General features: G+C 55.3%; 1 protein-coding gene across 5 annotated transcripts; it reads right to left on the reverse strand.

The window, feature by feature from the left end:
* Window positions 1–1,548: 1,548 nt before the first annotated feature.
* Rnh1 (ribonuclease/angiogenin inhibitor 1) lies at window positions 1,549–12,988 on the reverse strand. Of its 5 annotated transcripts, XM_047518144.1 has the most exons (11): window positions 9,404–9,662; window positions 9,237–9,304; window positions 7,143–7,246; window positions 5,753–5,923; window positions 5,330–5,500; window positions 4,636–4,806; window positions 4,386–4,556; window positions 4,106–4,276; window positions 3,543–3,713; window positions 1,875–2,045; window positions 1,549–1,790 (listed from the first exon to the last, which is right to left on the reverse strand). In XM_047518144.1, exons 1-11 carry the CDS (start codon window positions 9,645–9,647, stop codon window positions 1,703–1,705), a joined length of 1,701 nt encoding a protein of 566 aa, XP_047374100.1. In that variant the 5' UTR covers window positions 9,648–9,662; the 3' UTR covers window positions 1,549–1,702. The 5 variants fall into 5 exon arrangements, with proteins under 5 accessions (XP_047374100.1, XP_047374102.1, XP_047374104.1 ...); XM_047518146.1 differs by lacking the exons at window positions 9,237–9,304; window positions 9,404–9,662 and adding an exon at window positions 12,831–12,988; XM_047518148.1 differs by lacking the exon at window positions 9,237–9,304 and having other exon boundaries at window positions 9,404–9,424.
* Between the last annotated feature and the right edge of the window lie 8,338 nt (window positions 12,989–21,326).

Below are 21,326 nucleotides of genomic sequence, written 5' to 3' on the forward strand. Positions count from 1 at the left end.
AAGAGCACAGTCCCAAATGTTGAGATCCCAAAAGATCAAAATCCTGAAAATATTATTCCAGAAAAATCATCTTAAAAAAATTCTGTAAAATACTTTTTCCCCCTAGTACTAGGGATTTAACCCAAGTACAGTCTACCACTAAGCTACATTCCCAGCCCTTTATATTCTCATTTTAAGACAGGGTCTCACTAAATTGCTGAGGCTGGCCTCCAAATTGAGATTCTCCTGCCTCTGAGTTACGGTTGCTGGGATTACAGGCATGCACCACCACACCTAGTCTTTGTTTACATTTTAAAGGGGATTTTTTTTTTTTTCCTCTTTTTGGTACTGGAGCTTAAACCCAGGGTCTTGCACACATGTGAATGCTCTACCACTGAGGTACACTGCAGCTTTTGAAAATTTCATGTTTCGAAAATTAGATGCAGGTTCTTGCTAAATTGCTGAGGCTTGGCCTCAAATTTGCCATCCTCCTGCTTTAGCCTCCTGTTGACCTGATAATTCGCAAACCATAGTGGAAATCCACTGTACATGCAGTCGCCCAAAGAGCCTAGAAGTTGATCTTTCACAAATGCAGATGTACAGAAAGGACATGTCTTCACTTTTATTGTGGCAACACAATGCTTACGAAGTTACATTGTGGAAATGCATTTTCATGGAGTTGAACTGGGGAAGTGCAGAAACCCCTAACCAGGTGCACTGCTTGTGCCTGTATGTCGAAGTGACGTGAGGGTGAACCACCACACCAAGTTGTGGACCATGCTGAGGGTTTAAAATAGCGGGGAAAACTAAAGAAACCAGCACATTGAAAAAGTGCATCACAGGGTGGCCATGGGCGTCAGGCACGTGAAGCCCCCCTCCGGGGGGCGGCCTTGCCCGTCGGGCTCCGTGGAGACAGCCACGCCTGTTCCTGTGGGGTGCTGCTCTTGTGAAGCCACACGACCCGATGGACACTGGCCTGGCGCCGAAGCACCCGCGGCCGCAGACCCGGCAGAGCGACGGGCTGGTGCCACCACCCTCCCTGCACGTGCCTGTGTCTGACCAGCCTCTTCAGACAACGCGGCACTGACGCCTCGGAAGCCTGGGAGTTCACCAGCTAGAAGGATGGGACGTTCTAGCCACTGGTGCCAGGGCTGCTCTGCCACTGAGCCCCACCCCAGGCCGTCACGTCGAGACGGTCTCCACGTTGCGGAGGCAGCCTCGAGGCCTGTGCCACTCTGCCTGTGACTTCGGGGGCTTTGGTCTCTTGGACTTATTTTCTCTCCTCTTCTGCAGTACTAGGACTGACCCTGAGCTGACCCTAGGCAGGCACCTGTTCTGCCGCCGAGCACACCCAGCCCTCCCGGGTCACACTGGGCACTGCCGGGGCAGGGCTCATGCTGGAGCCCCTCGGTGCGGGCAGGACTTGGGCTTCTTGTCGATGAACACGGCAGAGGTGAGTCAGACACGCAGGCCCGACTCTGGCAGCCTGAGCCCTGGACAGGGCACCAAGGTGAACGGGGCATTCTCAGAGGTGGGCTGCCCAGCAGACACAAAGAAGGACAAAGACCCTCCTGCCAACAAAGTGCTTTAATAACTACGCAGCGTCTCGAGCTTCTCGCTCAAGTTGGTTAGGGCGTTTCTTTCCCGTTGGAGCCCGGACACCCGGGAGGGACTGGGGGTGCCGTGTCCAGGGAGAGCAGTTCTCAAACTGCAAGCAGGGGCCTCAGGAGATGACCCTCAGGGACGGCTTGTGCTCCTCCAGGGTCCTCAGCTGGTCCTCCATCTCCTCGGTCCAGTAGATGTCGTAGAGGCTGCACATGGGCAGGATGGAGGCATGGACCAGGGCACCCACCAACTCTGCCCCCCGCCAGGCGGCCCTGGCCTTGGCCACTTACACCAGCTGCTCCAGGACACAGCCAGGCTGCCGGAGACTCTCCACCAGCCGCTGGAGGCCCGGGTCCCCCACGCCATTGTTGCTCAGGTCCAGCTCCCGCAGGCTGCGGTTGGCCAGCAGGGCCGTGGCGAGGGCGCCACAGCCACTGTCACTCAGGTTGCACTCGCCGAGCCTGAGCAGGGCACGGGCGGAGTTCAGGTCAGGCGTGCCAGGAGCTGAGAGAGCGTGCGCAACACCCCGACCAGCCTCGCGGCCCAGACAGGCTGGTCCCTGGCGGGTGCCCCACCAAGAACCAGGAGATGCGCACAGCTTCCCTCAGCTTCCTGCTGGCAGAGGCAGGGGACCAGCAAGCTGGAGGGGCAGGGCAGCACACCAAGAGGAAGGCACCCGGAGAAGCAGTCCACCACAGGTGTGCCGACCTCACGCCCTCAGCGCCAGGCCAGCGGCTGCACAGGAGAGCCAAGGACACAGCAAGGGATGGACAGAAGCTTCTGGGCCAAGAAAGGAGGCACAGTGGGCTAGGCCCAGCACCACCTCAGGCGCCTGGGGCAGGCAGGTGAAGGCACAGTCCTACCCAGCAGATCCGTCAGACCGAAGGACCAGCTAGGCCTGCTCCCCAGGCGGTGGGTGGGAAAGCGGCAGCGCCCCACCCTGCCGCCAACGGATGAGGCAGGTCCACGTCTCCCAGCACAAGACCTGAGCTCCTCTCCCACCTGGCTCTCCTGGGCAGGAGACTGCCGGGCTGCTGCCCAGGCTGCCCAACCCACCCTCCAGCTGGTAACTGGTTCAGGATGACCAGCACCCAAGGAGAGCTGCCCACAGGAAGCACAAACAGAAAATCAGCAACGAACAGAGACCTAAGAGCAGAAAACAAAGTCTTAGTAGAGCCACGTGCAATGGCACATGCCCACAATCCCAGCCACTCTGGAGGCTGAGGCAGAAAGATGGCATGTCCAAGACCAGACTCAATGACTTAGCAAGGCCCTGTCTTAAAAATATAATACAGCCAGGCGTGGTGGACACGCCTGTAATCCCAGTGGCTCGGGAGACTGAGGCAGGAGGATCATGAGTTCAAAGCCAGCCTCAGCAAAAGTGAGGGCTAAACAACTCAGTGAGACCTGTCTCCAAATAAAATTCAAAATAAGGCTGGGGATGTGGCTCAGTGGTCAAGTACCCCTGAGTTCAATCCCTGGTACCCCACCCCAAAAATATACAATACAAAGGGTGTAGCTTAGTGGTAAAGCACTAGGTTTGACTCCCCAGCTGGAAAAAGAAAAAACTCCAAAAATAAGAAACCTAAAAGAAAATGGTGAGAATAGGATATGGGAACATCGGCCTCTGAGACAAAGGGATGACTGCCAGACACTCCAGAGGGAGGAATGGAGAGGAGAGGTCGCAGACACACAGTGCCCCTCAGGACCAGACCCACAGGCACCGACAGTCCACTCCAGCACCCTGATCTCTAGGAGCTGCCATGAAGAAAAGGCAGATCTGCAGGAAGTGGAAGCAAGCAGCACCCCCTGGAAGCCAGAGAGTGGCCTGGACCCCTGATCCCAGCTGAGTGGCCAGAGCCTCGCCACGGGCTTCACTGACTCTGATGGGTCAGGGTCAGAATGAGAGAAGCCAGCAGGGAGCTGTGCCCACTGCCCCTGCACACGCACACACTCACCAGAGCACCCGCAGCACGGAGCCCGGCTGGCTCAGGCCCTGGCAGAGCTCCTGCACACCCGCGTCGCCCAGCTGGTTGCTGCTGATCTGCAGCTCCAGGAGAAACTTGTTTTGGGCCAGCACTGAGCAGAAGTAGGGGCAGCAGGCAGCCGTGAGGTTGCAGGTCTTGACCCTGTGGAGATGGAGGGGGACAGGGCCTGGCTGGCCTGGGTTGGCCCAGGGCCCCTTCCCCTGGAAGTCCCGGGGCTAGGGAGATAGCTCAGTCACTAGAGTGCTTGCCTTGTAAGCACAAGGCCCTGGGTTCGATCCCCAGCACCCCTAAAAAAAAAAAACAAACTATCATCCAGCCCCCTGGAAGTCCCACCCATGTGCACTCCAGTAGAAATGTCCCCAAACCACCACCCATGTCCTGGGAGGCTCACCCCCACCCTCTTGCCTGGTGCTCCCACTGTGCACCCACCCCGGCCCAGCCAGCCCTGCTCCATGGGGCTGCAGGCCTCTCCCCATGCCTGCTCAGGAGCCCCTGGTCCTCCGGTCCTGTGTCCTGCACGGGCGGGCACTCACCACAGCGACTCCAACTGGCAGCCAGGCTCCAGCAGGCTCTCGCACAGCAGCCGGGCACCCTCGTCCCCCAGCCGGTTCTCGGCCAGGCTGAGCTCCTTGAGGCTCTGCTTGGCCTTGAGGACGCGGCAGAGGTCCCTGCAGCCCTCTGCGGTGATGTCACACTCCCAGAGCCTGCGGGGGCAGCCATGCCGTGGAGGACGTTCCTCACCCACCACCACATGGCTTGGGGCCCCAGTGAGCACCCAGACCACCCCTCAGGAGCCTGGGGCAGCCCGCTCACCACAGGGTCCGAAGCCTGCTGCTGGCACGCAGCAGCGCTGGGCACAGATCTGCGATGCCCCCGTCACCCAGCTTGTTGCAGCCCAGGTCCAGCTCCTGCAGTGAGGCCTTGGAGGTCACAAGGGCACAGAGATCCTTGCAGTTGGCCGCTGTGACGCCGCAGTTCTCCAACCTGGAGACAGGGGATGTGCCTGAGGGGAGCCCTGGAGTCCTGCCCCATCAGCCTGGCCCCTGCCCAGTGCCTTGCGTACTTGAGCGTCTCCAGCTGGCAGGCAGAGTCCTTCAGGCCCTGGCACAGCGTCTGGACGCCAGCCTCCTGCAGGTCATTGTTGCTCACCGCTAGTTCCTTGAAGTCAGGCTTGGCCCTGAGCACCATGGCCAGGGGCTCGCAGCTGGCAGCCGTCAGGTTGCAGTACTCCAGCCTGGGTACAGGCAGGGCTCAGTCCCCCCTCCACAGGGCCACAGACAACCAAGGGCGACGTGTGGGGGAGGCACAAGGGTGCTGGTGTCTTGTCTCCTGTCCCTTGCTTAGCCCTCCACCTTGGCATCGGGCTGGGGTGCTGAGGACTTGTCCCTAGCTACTGTTCGGGGACAGTGGGTGCCAAGGGCCTCCAACCTGTGCACACACTGCACTCCTTCAGAAAAATCCTCATGACCAAGAGCCCCACTGCAAGCTCAGAGGCTCAGACTCAGGCAGCAGCCATCCCCAACAACAGGGTCATGTGCTTGGCCACGGTCACACTGGGAGATTCCCCCCAGATTTAGCAGGCAGGAATCTGCCAGCCCTTGCAGAGAAGAGCCCCGACATCCCAGAGGAGGGGCACTGTGAGCCCCTGGAATTCCAGTCCTGCCCTGAAGCCTCCTGAGGCCACCATGCAGGTGGCTGCGGGGGGCAGGGGACAGGCCTGGCTGGGAGTGCAGGGACCTGGCAGGGCACACACTCACTGCAGCGTCTCGAGGCGGCACTGGGGGTCCAGGAGTCCTTCGCAGAGCAGCCGCAGGCCTGCATCCCCCAGAGGGTTGTCGCTGAGATGCAGTTCGCGCAGGGTGGGCACTGAGCGCAGCACCCCAGGCAGGACCCCGCAGCCAGCCTCCGTCAGACAGCAGTTCTGGAGGCTGGACACACCACCATCAGAGCCCATGAGCCCTGGGCCACCACCCTGTGGGGGCTTTGATGCAGGTGTGCCAGACTGCACTCAGGACCTCACTCAGGATGAGCCCAGGGCGACCTGTCCCGGGACCAGGCGGCCACCTCTCGTGTGCCTCTGGCTAGAGCTGCGAGTGCTTGCTGCTGCTGCCTGGGAGCCCCAGTACCTGCATGCCACCCCAGTTCCACCCTGAGCAGGCTAGGCTGAGCCCTGGCCTCACCTCAGCTTCTGGATCTTGCAGGTAGGGCTCTGCAGGCCTTGAAGCACCAGGTGCACCCCAGCATCACCCAGCTCATTGGTGCGCAGGCTGAGCTCTGTCAGGGCACGGTTGACCTGGAGCGCAGAGCTGATGTCCTGGCACCGCACCTCAGTGAGGCCGCAGTCATCCAACCTGCAGGTGGGACCCCTGGGTCACGATAGGGGCAGAGCCAGCCTCAGGCCCAAAGACCATCTCACACCAAGTGAGTCACGACCAGGATGTTTGAACATGAAACACCCTGGCATGGTGGCACACACTGGTCATCAGGCCACTCAGAAGGCCAAGCTGGCAGATGCAAATTGGAGACCAGCCTCAGCAGCTTGGCAAGACCTTCGGAAAATATCCAACCTGTGCAGAGCTAACGTGAGAGGCCAGAGGGACAGCGTGGCCAACTGGGGACAGTGCCAAGTCCACCCTGAGAACAACAGATGGCAGATGTGAAGGGCTATAGCAACCCAACAGGGCCACCTGAGGACCCAAGAGAAGCAGGTCCGGGTACACCTCTGCTCCAGGCAACCAGAGGACAGCAGCCAGGAACAAGTGGCCACATAGTACACCGCACACCGAGGACAACATGCAGCAGGACCCACAGCTTCTGTGTCTTGCCAAAAATATGTGAACACCACGAGAAGCCCACAGACAAGCCAGAAGGTGCCTGCAGGACTCTGGGGCTCACCGTCAGGTTGCTAGCACAAGGGGACAGAGGGGCTTCAAGGGAGGGCCTCAGGAGACAAAGGCCAGCCGGGTCCTGGGCAACCAGAAAGGAAAAGCATGCAGGAGCAAAGCTGGCGCCTGGGATCGTCTGTGGTGGGCCAGGCAGGGCAGCATGAGAGTCTCCACGAGACAGGGTCATCAGGGGAAGCAGTAAGAGGGCCATTCAAAACCATCTCAGATAGCAGCTACAAAGGGACAGGACAAGGACCCAGCAGGCACCTGTGAGCCTGAGGCACCTGGGTGAGTGGAAGCCTGGAGGACAGAGCGTGGCAGGGGCAGGCAGGGGCAGCCAGCCACCAACCCAACAGTCTCCCTCTGCCCCATCCTGAGGAAGGAGGAGCCTAGAGACCAGGGCCGGGCTGCCTGTGCATCAGCCACTACCCTCAACTTCCACACCAAACCTGCCACCCGCCTAAGCCTGCAAGGGCTCATGTAGGGACTTCTTCCTTTTTTGTGTGGTGCCAGGCTAGAAGCCACATGTAGATAAATGCTGCACCACTGAGCTGCAACCCCAGTGGATGGAAAGCCCACAGCACAGCATCTCACACCACGTAGAACCGTCCAGCACCTTCGCAGCCACGAATGACAGCCTCCCAAGCACAGCAAGCCGTGTGCATCACCATCACAGAAGCCGTACCTGACCACTTGGTACTGCTGGATCAGGGGGAGGAGCTCCGTCCACCTGGCGTCACTCAGCTGCTCACAGTGGATGTCAAGACTCATGGTGGGCCGCAGTGTTGTCTGGACAGAAGACAGAGGAGAGAGAACCCTTCGCAAATTCTCAAGGCTGGTAGACCAGAGGTTCTGCTCACAGGAAGAGGCCACACAGAACCTGAAAGGCAGACGTTTCCGGAAGGGCCCCAGCCTCTCTCTGGCAAGTGCTTTCTCTGCCTTCTTCCCTCAAAATTTCTACCTGCTCCGTCTCCAGGAGTGTGTCCACTGGCAAAGGCCCCACAGGCAGCAGAGCTTGGGGACGTGGCTGTGGGACACCAGTCCCAGTCTCACTTCCCAGCCCACCGCCACAGCGGGCACCTCCTGTGCAAGAGAGGCAGGATAGCAAGTATGGGCTGGGAGCCCCTGCCTCTTATTTACCTGAGCAAGATGGTGGGAGAGGGAGATTCTGGAACCCCAGCAGGGGGCTCAGCTGGCTTCCTGACCTCTCAGAACAGGCAGGGTTAGCAGGCAGTGCCACAGTGCCAGAGACCAGCAGGGTGCCAGAATCCAGGAAGGAAGCTGCCTGCACACAGCAGTGGGTGGGGCCTGTACTCAGGGTGGTGAAGCCTCCATGGGCAGTCCTAGGACAACAGCTCCCATGACCCCCTCCTGGGGCTGGAGACTCCAGAACAGGCCAAGGCACTTCCTCTGCCCCTCCCAGGCCCTGCCCAGGGAGAAGTGAGGTTGTCAGCCAGACTGGGACAGAGGCAGGTCACAGACCCTGAAACCCGGCCTGAATAAACAAGGCTGTCACCGACTGAAGGGTACTCCTGAGGCCTAGGGGAAAGGGGGAAGAGGGACGTCACCTAGTGGACCAGTCGCCCCTATCCCACACGTCCCCTAAACATCTGCCAAGCAGGCCCAGCTGGAGCAGCAGGGACACCCAGAGGGCTCCCAGAAGAAGTGACTCATGCTGTGCTTTCAGCGAGGGGAAGGGTGGGGCAGAGAACTGGCTCTATTCAGAGGCTCTCTCTGAAGCAGCAGAGCCCAGCACCCTTCCCGAAGACTGTGACACCGGATGATGCGCCCGGTGTGAGGTTCCTGGTGGAAGCCTCCCGGCCTCCCATCTGCTGCCCAGGGTCTGGCACAGCTGGCCCTGTCTTCAGCCCTCCCTAGGGCCAGATCAGGCCAGAGCAAGGAGGAGGCACCATGGCGGGGGGGTGCCCTTATGGACACACAGGCTTGAACAGGGGAAACTGAGGTTAGGGCACGGGAATACCTCGGTCACACAGCTATCACAGGGAGGAAGCCTGACTGAACCCTGCCTCAGAGCCTGTGAGCAAAACCAGCCCTGCCTGTGCCTCCTAAGGAGCCCAGGGTATGTCACCCAAACCCGCCAGTCAAGGCCTGAGTCATGGGGTGGGAGGGGCTGCCTGAGGACCTCCAGCCCCAGCCATGTACTCTCCCTATGCAGGGTGACAGCTGTATACTCCTCTGCACCTCAAATGAGGGGACCCCATGGTATCTTCCTCCTGGAACAGAACAAGGGGGCTGGGCTCACAGTTGCCAGCTCTCCTGCCACAAATTGATGTTAAGGACAGTGGAGAACTGAGATCCCACCTCCAGGGAAGGCTCCACTGTATCTGCTTGGCTGGGCCTTGGGGACAGGAGGATGCTCCTTAACCTCCACAGGTCACTGACCCTTTGAAAACCTGTAACAGGTCCCAAGATACATGTCACCAACCTTCTCTAGGATTCCAGGAGGCTCAAGCCCTCCTTAGAAGTCCATTTCAAACCCCGTTCTTGGCTGGGAATGAGGATCCTGCCAGCCATCTGCTCCCTGTAGCCCTGTCTGGTCAATTAGGGGTCTTAAAAAGGGGCCTGTCAGGCCTCTGAAAGGTGAAAAGAGGTCCCAGGAGACCTTAAGGGTGGGGGTCTGAACCCCACCAGGAGCAGGTTTCAGATCTTGGCTCCGTGGATAGGGAGACCACCGCCAGCCACGTGGAGCACAAACCTAGGCACCCAGGGAGGTCACAAGTCATGGAGAAGGCTCGGAACTGGCCGAGCCAGGACATACCTGGGGCTGGAGGTCCTCGGGCAGGCCCTCCCACTGCCCAAGCACCTTCTGGAATCCAACCTGCTGGTCTGAAGGCTCTGTCAACTATTAAAAGCCTGGGAGGGGACTGAAAAAAACTTGCAGGGCTGGCCCTGGGTGGCAGATAGCAGTCCTAGACCCACGCTCACCTGGCACTGCCACCAAAGGAGGCCCAAGCCACAGCTTCTTCTGCCCAAGGCAGCTGGAACAGCAGCCTGCTGCAGACCTCAGCCCTGCACAGGTGGCAGGACTCCAGGTACTTTCCAGAACACAGTAAGGAAAGACCTGCACAGCCCTTTTGCTAGACCGCAAGTTGGAGATGATTGACAAGCATTTGCTCTGGTGGAGGGAAGTCACCTTGAGGCAGCTTTTTGGAAAACAATTTGGAAGCATGTGAAGCAACACACACCCTCCATTTCTGTCTGGATTTAGAACCATGCTCAAACTGTTTTAAGCCAGGCACAGTGGCAAATCTCAGCAACTGCAGAAGCTGAGGCAGGAGGATTGCAAGTTTAAGGCAAACCTCAGAAATTCAGTGAGGTCCTGAGCAATCTGGCAAGACTTGTCTCAAAACCACAAATAAAAAGGCCTGGGACATAAAACAGCGGGAAAGTGCCCCTGGATTCAATCCCTAGTACCAAACACACACCTATTTTTTAGGAACTGATGCTAAGGGTGGGGCTTAATGGTAGAGCACTAGCATTCAAAGACCCTGGGTTCCATCCTCAGCATGGGGAAGGGCGGGGATTGGAGTCAAACCCAGACAATCTAAATGACTCTCAGAGAAAAATAGTTAACTCTCACCAGTTACAACAACTTTGACTGGCCTGGGAAGCTCCACAGGGGTACACTGGCTTGGTTTTTGCTTTTGGGGGGTACTGGGGATGGATCCCAAGTGCCCTTTACCACAAACGTACATTCCCATCCCTTTTTAGTTATTTTGAGAGAGGGTCTTGCTAAATTGCTGAGGATCTCGGCCTCGTGAGTTGCTGGGATCACAGACATGTAACACCACATCCAGTTTTTCAAACACGCAAACAAGTGTGATGTTTGAAAAAACTCAGGCAGGCACGGACAGCTTTTACGTTACTGCTAGGAAAGCAGGTCAGCTCGGATGGCCCACTCTCCTGCACAGATGGCTGCACACTTTAGAAAGCAGAGAAATTTATCCATCCAACCCTTCACTGAACACCTACTGTGTGGCAGGCACTGTTCTAGGTCTCTCAGTCCTCAAGTTTAATAAGACATGCTGGTATAGCAAGGTCAGGGAGGAACCCCAGAAGGCCAGCCCAGGTCCTAGGACAGGCAGATCTGAAAGCAGGAGGGAGCTGGCAAGGGAGCTGATGGAGAAGAGGGGACTGGAGTTCTGTTTCCCAGTCAATGAGCCCCCTGCTCAAGGCAGACCTGACCTGACTTCATGGTTTCTAGGGCAGCACGGAGCCCCAGGAATCAGGAGCTAAGAACTAACCAGAAGACTATGGGGCCAGTTCTTTTAGGTTATAAGGTGAAAAGTTACTCAATTTGGGGAAAAATTTTTTGGCTAGGTTACTGCTTGTAGTCATAGTGTTCTGGGTATCCACAGACAAAGATCACCAACTGGGTTCCAGGCAAACCAGGAAGCTGGGCAGAGAGAGACACAGACAACCCCTCCAGGATCCCCCCAGAGAAAAGGTACAGGGTATATCCAGCACCCTGCCATGCACTCAGGGCAAGCAGTGGGACAGAGAGCACCTCTCCCCCTTGATGCAGGAAAACAAGGAACAGCTTGTTTCCAGCAGAGGCGACTGCAGCCTGCGGGTGAGAACAGAGGAAAAAAGGGTGAGCGAAGGATGCAGAGGGGCCTCTAGGTGTACTGTGTTCAACCAACTATTTTTTGTGTGTGGGGGAGAGGAATGGGAATTGAACCACTTAGCACATGAAGTCCTTTTTATTTCTTGTTCTGAGAGAGGCTCTTGCTAAATTGACCACGCTGGCCTTGAACTTGTGATCCTTCTGCAGCAGCATCTACAGATGCTGGGATGAGAGGGGTGCACCAATTTTAAGGTTGATGTTGAGAGGGGGAGATTGCCCTAGTTTATCTGGGTGGGTCCAGAGTGATCATAAGGGCACTATAAACTGGAGCTTCGAAAATGAAGGAAGGCAGATGCTTAAGACATTGATTAAAGTCAACAAACTGATTCTTATTTGAAGCTTACACAAGGAATCAGAACTGCCCTCCCACACACACACCTCGATTTTAAGCCCCTAGGACATTTTGAACTTCGGATCTCCAGAACTATAAAATAACAAATGTATGGCAACTTTATTATAGCAGCTAGAAAACTAACACTTGTTGCAACTGCTACAATAATCTATTTAAATGTGGTGGCAGCAGGCCTGTAATCCCAGGGGCTGGGAAGCTGAGGCAGGAGAATGGTCAATTCAAAGCCAGCCTCAGCAACTCAGCAAGAACCTGTCTCTACATAAAATACAAAAAAAGGATTGAGTGTGGCTCAGTGGGTAAGAACCCCTGGGCTTAATCCTAGGTACAAAAAAAAAAAAAAAAAAAGTGTATATATTGCTCAGCATGGTGGCACAGGTCTATAATCCCAGCAACTTGGGTGGCTGAGGCAGGACTACAAGTTTGAGGCCAGCCTGTAGCAAAATAAAAAATGAAAAGGGTTGGGGATGCAGCTCAGATGTAAGCTCTCCTGGGTTAAATCCACAGCACCAAAAACTAAAGTGTATACAATGCTACTTACAATGGTCACATTATGTGCAATTAGTCTGCTTGCATTCAATTGATTCAACCAAATTCTACAGGTGGACAGGCTATTTTCTGATTTTCAAGCTTTCTACTACTCTAGAAAGGGGCCTGCACAGTTCTAAGGTCCTCCTGAAATGCTGCAGAAACCTTCCAGCTGTCCCGGTACGTATGCGGACACCCTGGCTGGTGCAAAGTGCCTGGAGCCACAACAACTTTAGGCAACATCACTGCCCCGCGGCGCCACGAGGTGAGGTCTCATTCACCTGCCTCTCCTCACCCCCCCGAACTGCCCGCCAGGTCCCGGAGGGGCCTCCCCACCGTGCGAGGCGGCGCCACCCCAAGCCCTGTCACATTCCTGCAATTCTCCGAGAGCCGAGAAACCGGAAATGCCGATTCTTATGGGGTATAAAACCAAGGGTTGCTTAATTTAAGGAAGAAAGCCAGGCTGAGCCAACCCTGCTTGCGTAGCTTGCTGGACGCCAACCGTCACCAGGGTCCCTGGCCGCGAAGAGGCGGACTACGCATGCGCGCTTGCCAGCCCCGCCCGTGACCCCCAGCGTGTCCCGCGAGGCGCACCCGGCGCGATGACGTCCTCGGGGCGCGCCGATATCCGCCTGACACTGCCTCGCCCGGCCCCGCCTCCCCACCCGGCCCCGCCCGGGGAGTGCGTGTCTCGCCCCGGGAGTGCGTGTCTTGCCCGGTCGCTAGGGCCGCAGTGGCGCCCGGCACGCATCCACAGGACGCCCGCCTGAGGCCGGCGCGGGTAAGGGCTGCCCGAGCCAGCCGGGCCTCGAACTGGCCATGAGGTGACGTAGCGCGTGGGGACTGACCTCGAGACGACCGGCGGGCTGCTACGGGCTGGAAGCGACACTGCCGATTTTGGCTGGAAAGGGCTGGACGGCCGATCGGGGCGAAGTCTCCAGAGGCAGCAGCCGCAGCCTCGCTGACGGGGCGGAGCCGAGCCTCCGGGGGCGGGGCCAGGCTTCCGGGGGCGGGGCTAGGCTTCCGGGGGCGGGGCTGAGCAGCTTAGGCCTGCGACTGGCCTCGCTGTAGGGGTGGAGCCAAGCCCCGGGGGCGGGACCACGGCGAGGAGGCGGAGCTGAGCAGCTTAGGTCTGCGGTCGGTCTCGCTGTGAAAGTGGGACCAAGCTTTCCGGGGGCGGGCCACGGCGCGGGGCGGGGTCTCGCTTTGGGGGCGAGGCCCTGAGGCCCGCCTAGCTACCCTCTGGGCCTCCCGGCCTCTCGTCGGATGGCGATACCCGCGCTCCGCGTGACGGCGGCGCGCTGTGGGGTTCTGGTGCTGCGCTCATGCACCGAGGGAAGCGCGGAGGAGGCCCGGGTGGGAGACTGAACCTGAGGGAGACGTGGCGGGCGGTGTTCCGCATTCACTGTGGACTCAGGACGCATGCCGCAGGCGGGATCGCTGGACTCGCCCTCCACATAAGGTGTTTTCCGGAAAGCTGCAGAAACGTCCTAGTTTCCCCGGCACCCATGCCTGTAATTCCAGCGACTGGGGAGGACCGGCCTCAGCAATGTAGCTAGACCCTGTCTCAGAAAAGTTAGGACTGGGGATGACGCTCTGCAGGAGCGCACCCCTGGCTTCAAGCCCCAGCACCTAAAGTAAGCAAACTCAGCCCTGGTTTTATGTCGCAGAGTCTCAGATTTGTTTGTTGCGATTCTCATAAGGTGAAAAAGCCATGTAAAATAGCGGCCAGAAGCTGTCTGTCTTCTTTTGGCGACACCCCTGGGGACGGGAAGGACCTGCTGAGAAGTCCAACTGGAGGGTGCGTCTAAAGCCACAGGACCCCAAGCTACAGGGACCACAAGGGGTTCCCTGCAAGTGTGTTCTCTAAGTTTAGCTGACCCGGCTCACCCATGTGGGATTTGGAATACCCGGAAGCAGTTCCACCTCGCGTTTTTTCATTTCCCCAGAGGGGACCACTCTGGCCCCTCTGGTGAGTCCTGACCGAGTCACGCATGCTCAGTCTTCCTGCTCCAGCCTCAGACCGCTGAGAGATTGTAATTCTTCCGCCTCCCCCTCCCCCGTGCTCCAGCCCCTCAAGCTTCACGTTCCCTGAAATAGGGAGCTTTGGGTTGTTTTGCTTTGGCATCACTTCCCCTTGTTCTAAGGAGACAGATAGATGAGGACAGTAGGAACATGAGACTACGAGAATGATTCTGTAAAACGAGTCCACTATGCTGACCCCCACGTGCTTTCTTTGACAAAAAGCAGTCCTCCTGCAGCCCCACCTGGCCTGAGTGAACAGGATATGTCACATTCCTCAGCAAACTGAGGGAGAAGCAAAAGTCAGGCAGTCAATGTAAGTGATGAGTTGATGGGGACGGAGGATTCCAGAGAGGATGGAACTGGTCATCAACAGAGAGGACACTGGGTTGTTAACCTCTGCGATTGTGCTCCTGACAATTAACTCTATCCTCCCTGCTCCCAGGCACAGACTCGGAGAAGAAAGAGAAGGTAATAATGACTAAAAGGGGTCCTGGGGTCTATAAAAGAGCAAGACCCATCCCCTCCTGCGGACACCCAGTTCTGGGACCCTTCTCTTCAGATAAGCCTGTCACTATCACTTTCTTAAATAAAACTTGCTTGCTAGCGTACCTTGGTGTTTCTCAGGTGTTTAATCTTCCACACCAAGAACAAGGACCTGTTCCTGATCTCCAAGACCATATCATTAGGCATCTGCCATGGGGAGCTCTCAGGAACAGGGAATAGAGTTAGAGCTAAGGGCAGAAACCCCCGTAAGTATTCACGAGACACCGGAGGAGGTGAGGCTCCAGTCAGAGTGGGCCAGAGGCTGCCGAAGGTAGGAGTCCTTCTCTAGTCCTACTTTTGTCATTATGTCTTTAAAAACATCTGTTAATCGAAGCACGTAGCTGATTGCAGAGGCTGGGGGTTTTGCAGGTGGGAGTGGAGCTACGGCTCCCAGTGACCTGCTGGGCTGGGCAAGGAGACCTGAAATGCTCCAGGAGAGAAAGGAACTTTGACAGACTGAAACGGCCCGCAGCCCTGGAGGTTCACCTCCATTGCAGCTGCTTACGGAGCTAGGAGAAACTCGCCACACTCTCAGGGTTTTGTTTCCTTTTATTTTATGACATCAGCCAAGCCAGAGGAAAGTGAGGAGAGGCCCTGGAGTTTCCATGGTGAGGTGGAGTGAGTAATGGGCAGTGGAATGCGATTCAGTAATGTTGCAGTCATGGGATTGTTTAGATCAGCTCTAAGGCAAATGAGTGATCAGATAACTTGTAGAATAACAGATATACTAACGCTGAAAAGAAGCATGTGAAAATAAAGGGAGTCAATTAAGAAATACGTCAAGAAAAAAGGATCAGTGGAGCTAACTTCTGGCAGGGTCTACTGAGGTCATTGTACAGTTAGGACTTAATGGCCATAGGTTGGTTGGTTGGCTTGGTCTGGTTTGGTACCAGGGATTAAACCAAGGGGCCCCTAACTACTGAGCCAGTTCCAGTCCTTTTTGTTTTGAGAGGATCTCGCTAAGTTCCCTGGGACCTCACTAAATTGCTGAGGCTGGCCTCAAATTGTGATCTTCCTGCCTCAGCCTTCCGCATCTCTGGAATCACAGGTGTGCACCACCACATCCAGCAGCCATGGGTTTCTCAATGTATTTCAGAAATGTCTTTAGTAGTGCAGGTGCACCAAGATGAAGTGTGCCCAGTCATCGACCCCAGCGCACATATTAATGCAAGATGGACTAGTAGATGAAGCTTCCTGAATAGTATGGCCGCCATGATAGTTCCAGAGAAAATAAGGTCAAAAACTCCCCACCCAAAGGAGCATATAAGTGTCTGATTGGCAAAGACGACCCAGTTCTGGCAGATACCAAAGAGCAATAAATATGGAGGTGGCACTTTCCTTTGTTGTCCTCTGCTCAGAGGTGGCCCACTCTCCCCCTAAGAGTACGTTCTGCTTGAGCCTTACTTTGCCTTCACTTATGTGAAGTTCTCTTGCGTGGCTTCTCCTGACTTTAAATTTTCTTTCATGGGAACAGAAGACCTGGGGTTTGGAGCTTTAGTTCCCCACTCCCCTGTGACATGGTACCTACCCCTGAACCTCCTTGCACCTGTCCCAGTGCAGCAGAACCCAGACCAGTGACAGTCGAATAGCCCACTTTCAAGAAGGCTGGAAGTGGTTTCCTTTAACATTTTCATTATTCTCTTTTACAAGTATTACAAATTTATAATAGAACAATTGAAAATACAGATAAGTAAAACTAATATCCAAACAAGCTGTGATTCTGCACCTTATGGGGAAACCTCGCAGGCATTTTGCAGTTACTAACACTCTTTCCAGACCAGGGCTCCCCAGTAGAAATGCAGTGTGGGCCACGGATGTGGTGTAATAGTCTCCAATAGGAAAAATGTACGATGAAATGTTTTTAAAAGAAACAAGTTAATCTCAATGGTGTATATTTAAGCCAAATATGTCCAAAATACAGGTAATCAGTGTTTCTCAAACTATTAACAAGACATTTCACATGCCTGTTTTTATTCTAAGGCCTCCGATGGTGTTGATGGTGTTCAGACCAGTTGTTTCCAGAGCTCAAAGCCAGACGGCAGCCTTGTGGGGATCGCACAGCTGTGGACTTTTCCTGGCGAGTGTGTACACGTTGGAAATTATTATTTTAATTTAGTGAATCTATTCTCATAATTGGGGGAAAACAGGCATTCGTGAGCAGAGATGAAGGTAGAATTCAGAGGCGAAATTGAACAGGCTCCTCTGCAGTGATGAGAGAGCCTGAGCCCACGGGGCCGGCGGGCAGTGGAGCAGGCCTCGCCGGCGCCCTCTGCTGGACACGGGCCGCGCTCGAGGAGGACGTCCTCCTGGACCCGCGGGGCAGCCGAGCGCAGCGGGAGGAATGCTTTCAGAGCTGCCCTGGGCGCGGAGGGGCGGTCCTCCTTGCACGTCTCCAGCACAGATAAAACATCCCTCCCATTGAAACTCCTTTTATAGCATCTTGCCATTGAAGAATGATACACAGTCTAGAAGAAATTCCAGAAAATCCTAGTACAAGAAAGTAAGATTCAGCCGTAATCACAGTACACGTTCCTGAGATTTTCAGGTGTTGGCACATGAACAATGAGCTTTATTATTGAATATTCGAACATACAATTAAAAAAAAAAAAAAAAAAAAACGGCGCCATGACTGACCCACTACCTTAAAAGCATGTCCAGAGCCCTCAGGCAGGCCCTCTCCCCCAAGTCCTCTCCTGGAGGTGGGCGCTGACCTATCTTAATCGTGCCCACTGCTGTATTTCCCTTCAGATCCTACTATGTATGTGTGCATTCCCAAACAAGACAGGCAAGTTGCACAGTGCACACTCTTTTTGTGTTTTGTTGTTTTGGAGTTTTGTTTTTGTTTTGATACTGGAATGAACCCAAGGCCCCTCTACTACTGACCTTTTTATTTTTTGAGACAGGTCTCATTAATTTGCTGGACTGACTGGAACTTGGGATCCTCCTGCTTCAGCCTCTGGGATCATAGGCCTGGCTCAAACGATTTATAAGTGGTGAACTGTGTGTGTTCTGCTGGTTGCTTCTTCTGGTCAACAAAATTCGGAGCCAGATTTGTCCATATGGATAGAATGTTACTTGTTCATTTTAACTGATATAGAGACTCCATTGTGTGAATGTGCCAACACTGATTTATGCTCTCCATGAATCTGATTTTTTTTTGATACTTAACTGCAAATAGCACTTCTGCAGATGCACATTTCTCTTTCTACCTGGACACCAGGGAAAGACCTTGTTGGGTCCTGGCATGAACAATTTCATCCAGTTACTTCCTAGCGGCATGAGGATCTGCCCTCCCAACGGCAGTCATGAGATTCTCCATAGCAGCAGCTCTTGGCTCAATCTTAGGAATACAGAGTGGTGTCTCATGATGGTGCGAGCTGGCATTCTGCCCAGTACTAGTGAGCAGTCTATTTTCACATGTGTGTTAACCATTCATTATTTTTTTGAGGTGCCTGTTCATATTCTTTGCTCATTTTCATTGGCTTCTTTAGGAAATTCTTCTCTACTGGTTTTTAAAATGTGATTTGTAGTCAAGATTTTAACTCACATAGATTTGAGGGTTTTTGTTTTGTTGTTATTGCACTACTGAGATTGAACCCAGGGGTGCTGTACCACTGGGCCACCCCCAAGCCCTTTTATTTTATTCTATTTTATTTTGGGTACCAGGGATTGAACCCAGGGGCACTTAACCACTGAGCCACATCCCCAGACCCTTTTTGTATTTTATTTGCAATAGGGTCTCCACTGAGTTGCTTAGGACCTTGCTAAGTTGCTGAGGCTGGCTTTGAACTGAAGATCCTTCTGCCTCAGCCTCCTGAGCCACTGAAATTACAGGCATGTGCCACCACACCTGGCCTTTTTTATTTTTTATTTTAAGACAGGATCTTGCTCAGTTACCCAGGTGGGTCTCTAACTTTCAATCCTCTTGCCATGGCCTCCTGAGTCACTAGAAGTACAGGTATGTGCCACCTCACCTAGCTGCTAAGTGGCATTTGTCAGCCCTTCACCCGGCACAGTGGAATACACCTTCATTTAGTACCTGCAGCATTCACCAGGATAGACCACATCTAGGTCGTAAGTCTAACCTTGACAGATACAACAGAATAGAAATATTAAGTATATCATATGACATAACAGTATTAAGCCAGAAATCACTTGCAGAAAAATAACATGAATCTCCCTAAATGCAGCCAGATGCAGTGGCCCATACCTCTGATACCCACCAAGCCAGATGCAGTGGCCCATACCTCTGATACCCACCAAGCCAGATGCAGTGGCCCATACCTCTGATACCCACCAATCAGGAGGCTGAGGCATCAGGAGAATCACGGTTCTGAGGGAGACTTATAGAAATGACTCTATCTCAAAAAAAAGGTAAGAGTGGAGTGAAGGCAGGTTGTGAGGTGGTGAGGTGCAGCTGAGGCGACCACAGATCACAGTCCTGTGCCGGGCACTGACTCCCTGAGAGGACTGCAGCACACTCTCCACCCTGCAGGACACAGGCCTGCCATTCCTTACTGGGAAAGGAGCTGTTAGCTTGGGCCACCTCGGGTCAGAGGTGGGGACGCCTCCTGGCTGCCTGAAGGAAGGAGTCATTGTTTAGGACCCTGAGACTTTGTCCACTGTGCTTATGGGAGACAAGGCCCAGTTCTGGGTGGACCCAACCCCTCCTGAGGATCCGAATGCTGGAATCTTCCAAGTTCTCATGTTCCCATCCTCCTCAGGGTCACCCTGGGCCTGTCTCAAGAGATTGTCATTCTCTCTATAGATATCTCCATCAGTCTACAAAGGAACCCACCCCAGGGGTGCACAGCTGTGGTCCCTCTGACTGGACACCTCGAAGGTAAAGGCTGAGAACCAGGGGAAATGCCACACACCGCCCTGCACCCTCCTTGGCGTCAGCCTGGACAGGACAGGTTGATCAGGAACCCCATATGCCTGTGCCTTTAACAGACCCCTGGGAAGTGGGTCTTCAGTGGGTGGGACCCGAGGGACAGCCTGCCAGAGCTCAGTCCATCTAAGCTGGAAGGCGGGCCATCGCCACACAGACGCCTCGAAGGCTGTTTGGGATTTCTGGCAATACCAGACATATATACGCCTACCACGTGATGGAAAGGACTGTACGTTGGTTAAGTCCATGGACATGCGTCCTAAAGGCTGGCACTTCATGTGTCGAACCAGAGCAACTCAGCCAGAATGAAGATCAAAGCCCATCCACCTGCACACCTGGAAGGCTGCATTATGCCCCAAATGTGGAAGAAACCCATGTGCCTCCCGAACTCGGTGCTCACTCTCACCACCTAGCCCAGCCTGCGTTTCACCATCAGAGTCTGTCAAAGGCCATCTGGGTTCACACAGCACCTTCTTGCCACACCTGGGCATCCGCAGCACTGCCCCCACTACGGGGGCCTCACTGCATGATCGTGGGTGCTGGTGTCCAGCTGAGTGCCACTGCTTCTTTAAAGGTCAGCATTCATGACCAACCAGGACACCCAGTTATGACAAGGCTCTCTGCTGCCACAGAAGTCCAGCAAGGAACCAGCTTCGATCTAGGACAGGGGCAGAAAAGGGCAGGGGTCTCCGTCCCTGGCCCGGACAGCTTCCTCCTGGGGCTGCCCCAGAACCCCACACCCTGGATCGAGCTGCAGGGCACTTGCCTTCCAGAGGTGTGGCCAGGCTGCTGAGGTGCCTAACCGACGTGGCCAGCACTGAGGCAAGTCTGGGCCCCGGAGGTGCTTATCTCTCAGAAGCTCAGCAGGGACCCAAGTGCCCAGAGATCAGGAGCCTGGGGGCCACTCCCAGGCTGGCTGCTCCCTGTGCCTGTTCAGAGCATCCCTCCAGCAGGGTCTCAGCCAGGCAGCCAGTCCCAGACCCTGTGCTACCCTGAGTCTGGCACCCCAGACTCCTCGCCTTCCAGACCCCTGCCGGTCTCAGAAGCATGGACACTGCAGCCATCTTTCCAGGAGCTCTTTAAAACTCAGATGCCCACTGGCCCACACAGTCATGGAGGTGTCGGAGAAGGGAGCAGAGGCTGTGCTGCAGTCCCCTGGGGCCTCTGGCAAGACTCCTGGGGACCTCAGCCCCCTCAGTAACCTCCTTCCATGGTGACTGGCTGCTGCAAGTGGGAATCACTGCCCAGCATAGGCCAGGTCACCACTGCCCACGGCTGGTCCTCAGTGAGGAAGATGCCTTCTGGGCACTGGGCCAGTTGTGGATCAACAAATAGCATGCCTTGCATGGTGAGTGGACAGCTGCCCACAAGACCTCGCACGGCCAGGCCAGTGACGGTCACAATGGCTGGTGAAGCCACAGCCCCTTCTCTCTTGACTCACTCTGCACCTCAGGACTGTCCCCTGCAGAGGGTTCCACAGGATGCCAGGGTTGGCCAAGGACTCCCCCATGCCTCAGTCAGACACCTTATGTCCACATCAGGAAGGGCCCTTGGGGCTCATCCTCAGAGGCAGTTCTCACCTCCTGCTGGTCCTTCTGCTCAGCTGCCCTTCCCACCTACAGTCAGCCCAGGTGACAATGGCCCCATGCATACCCCTGTATCTGACCCTGAGCCCAGGAAGCCATTGTGCACCCCATCACCATACTGACCCCTCACTAGCCACATGGGCCCCAAATTATCTCCTCAAAGTCCTCCCATGCACCATGGTCCTTTCTCATGGTCCTTGCCTAGAAGGTAGCCCTGCCCTTCTGGAACCTGGCCCAGGACGTAGCTGGGCAGTGAGTCCAGCCAGGGCTCGGTGAGCACCCCTCATCTCCCCAGAGGC

This window comes from Sciurus carolinensis, chromosome 11 (genome assembly GCF_902686445.1).
Source record: "Sciurus carolinensis chromosome 11, mSciCar1.2, whole genome shotgun sequence".
Classification (NCBI taxonomy): domain Eukaryota; kingdom Metazoa; phylum Chordata; class Mammalia; order Rodentia; family Sciuridae; genus Sciurus; species Sciurus carolinensis.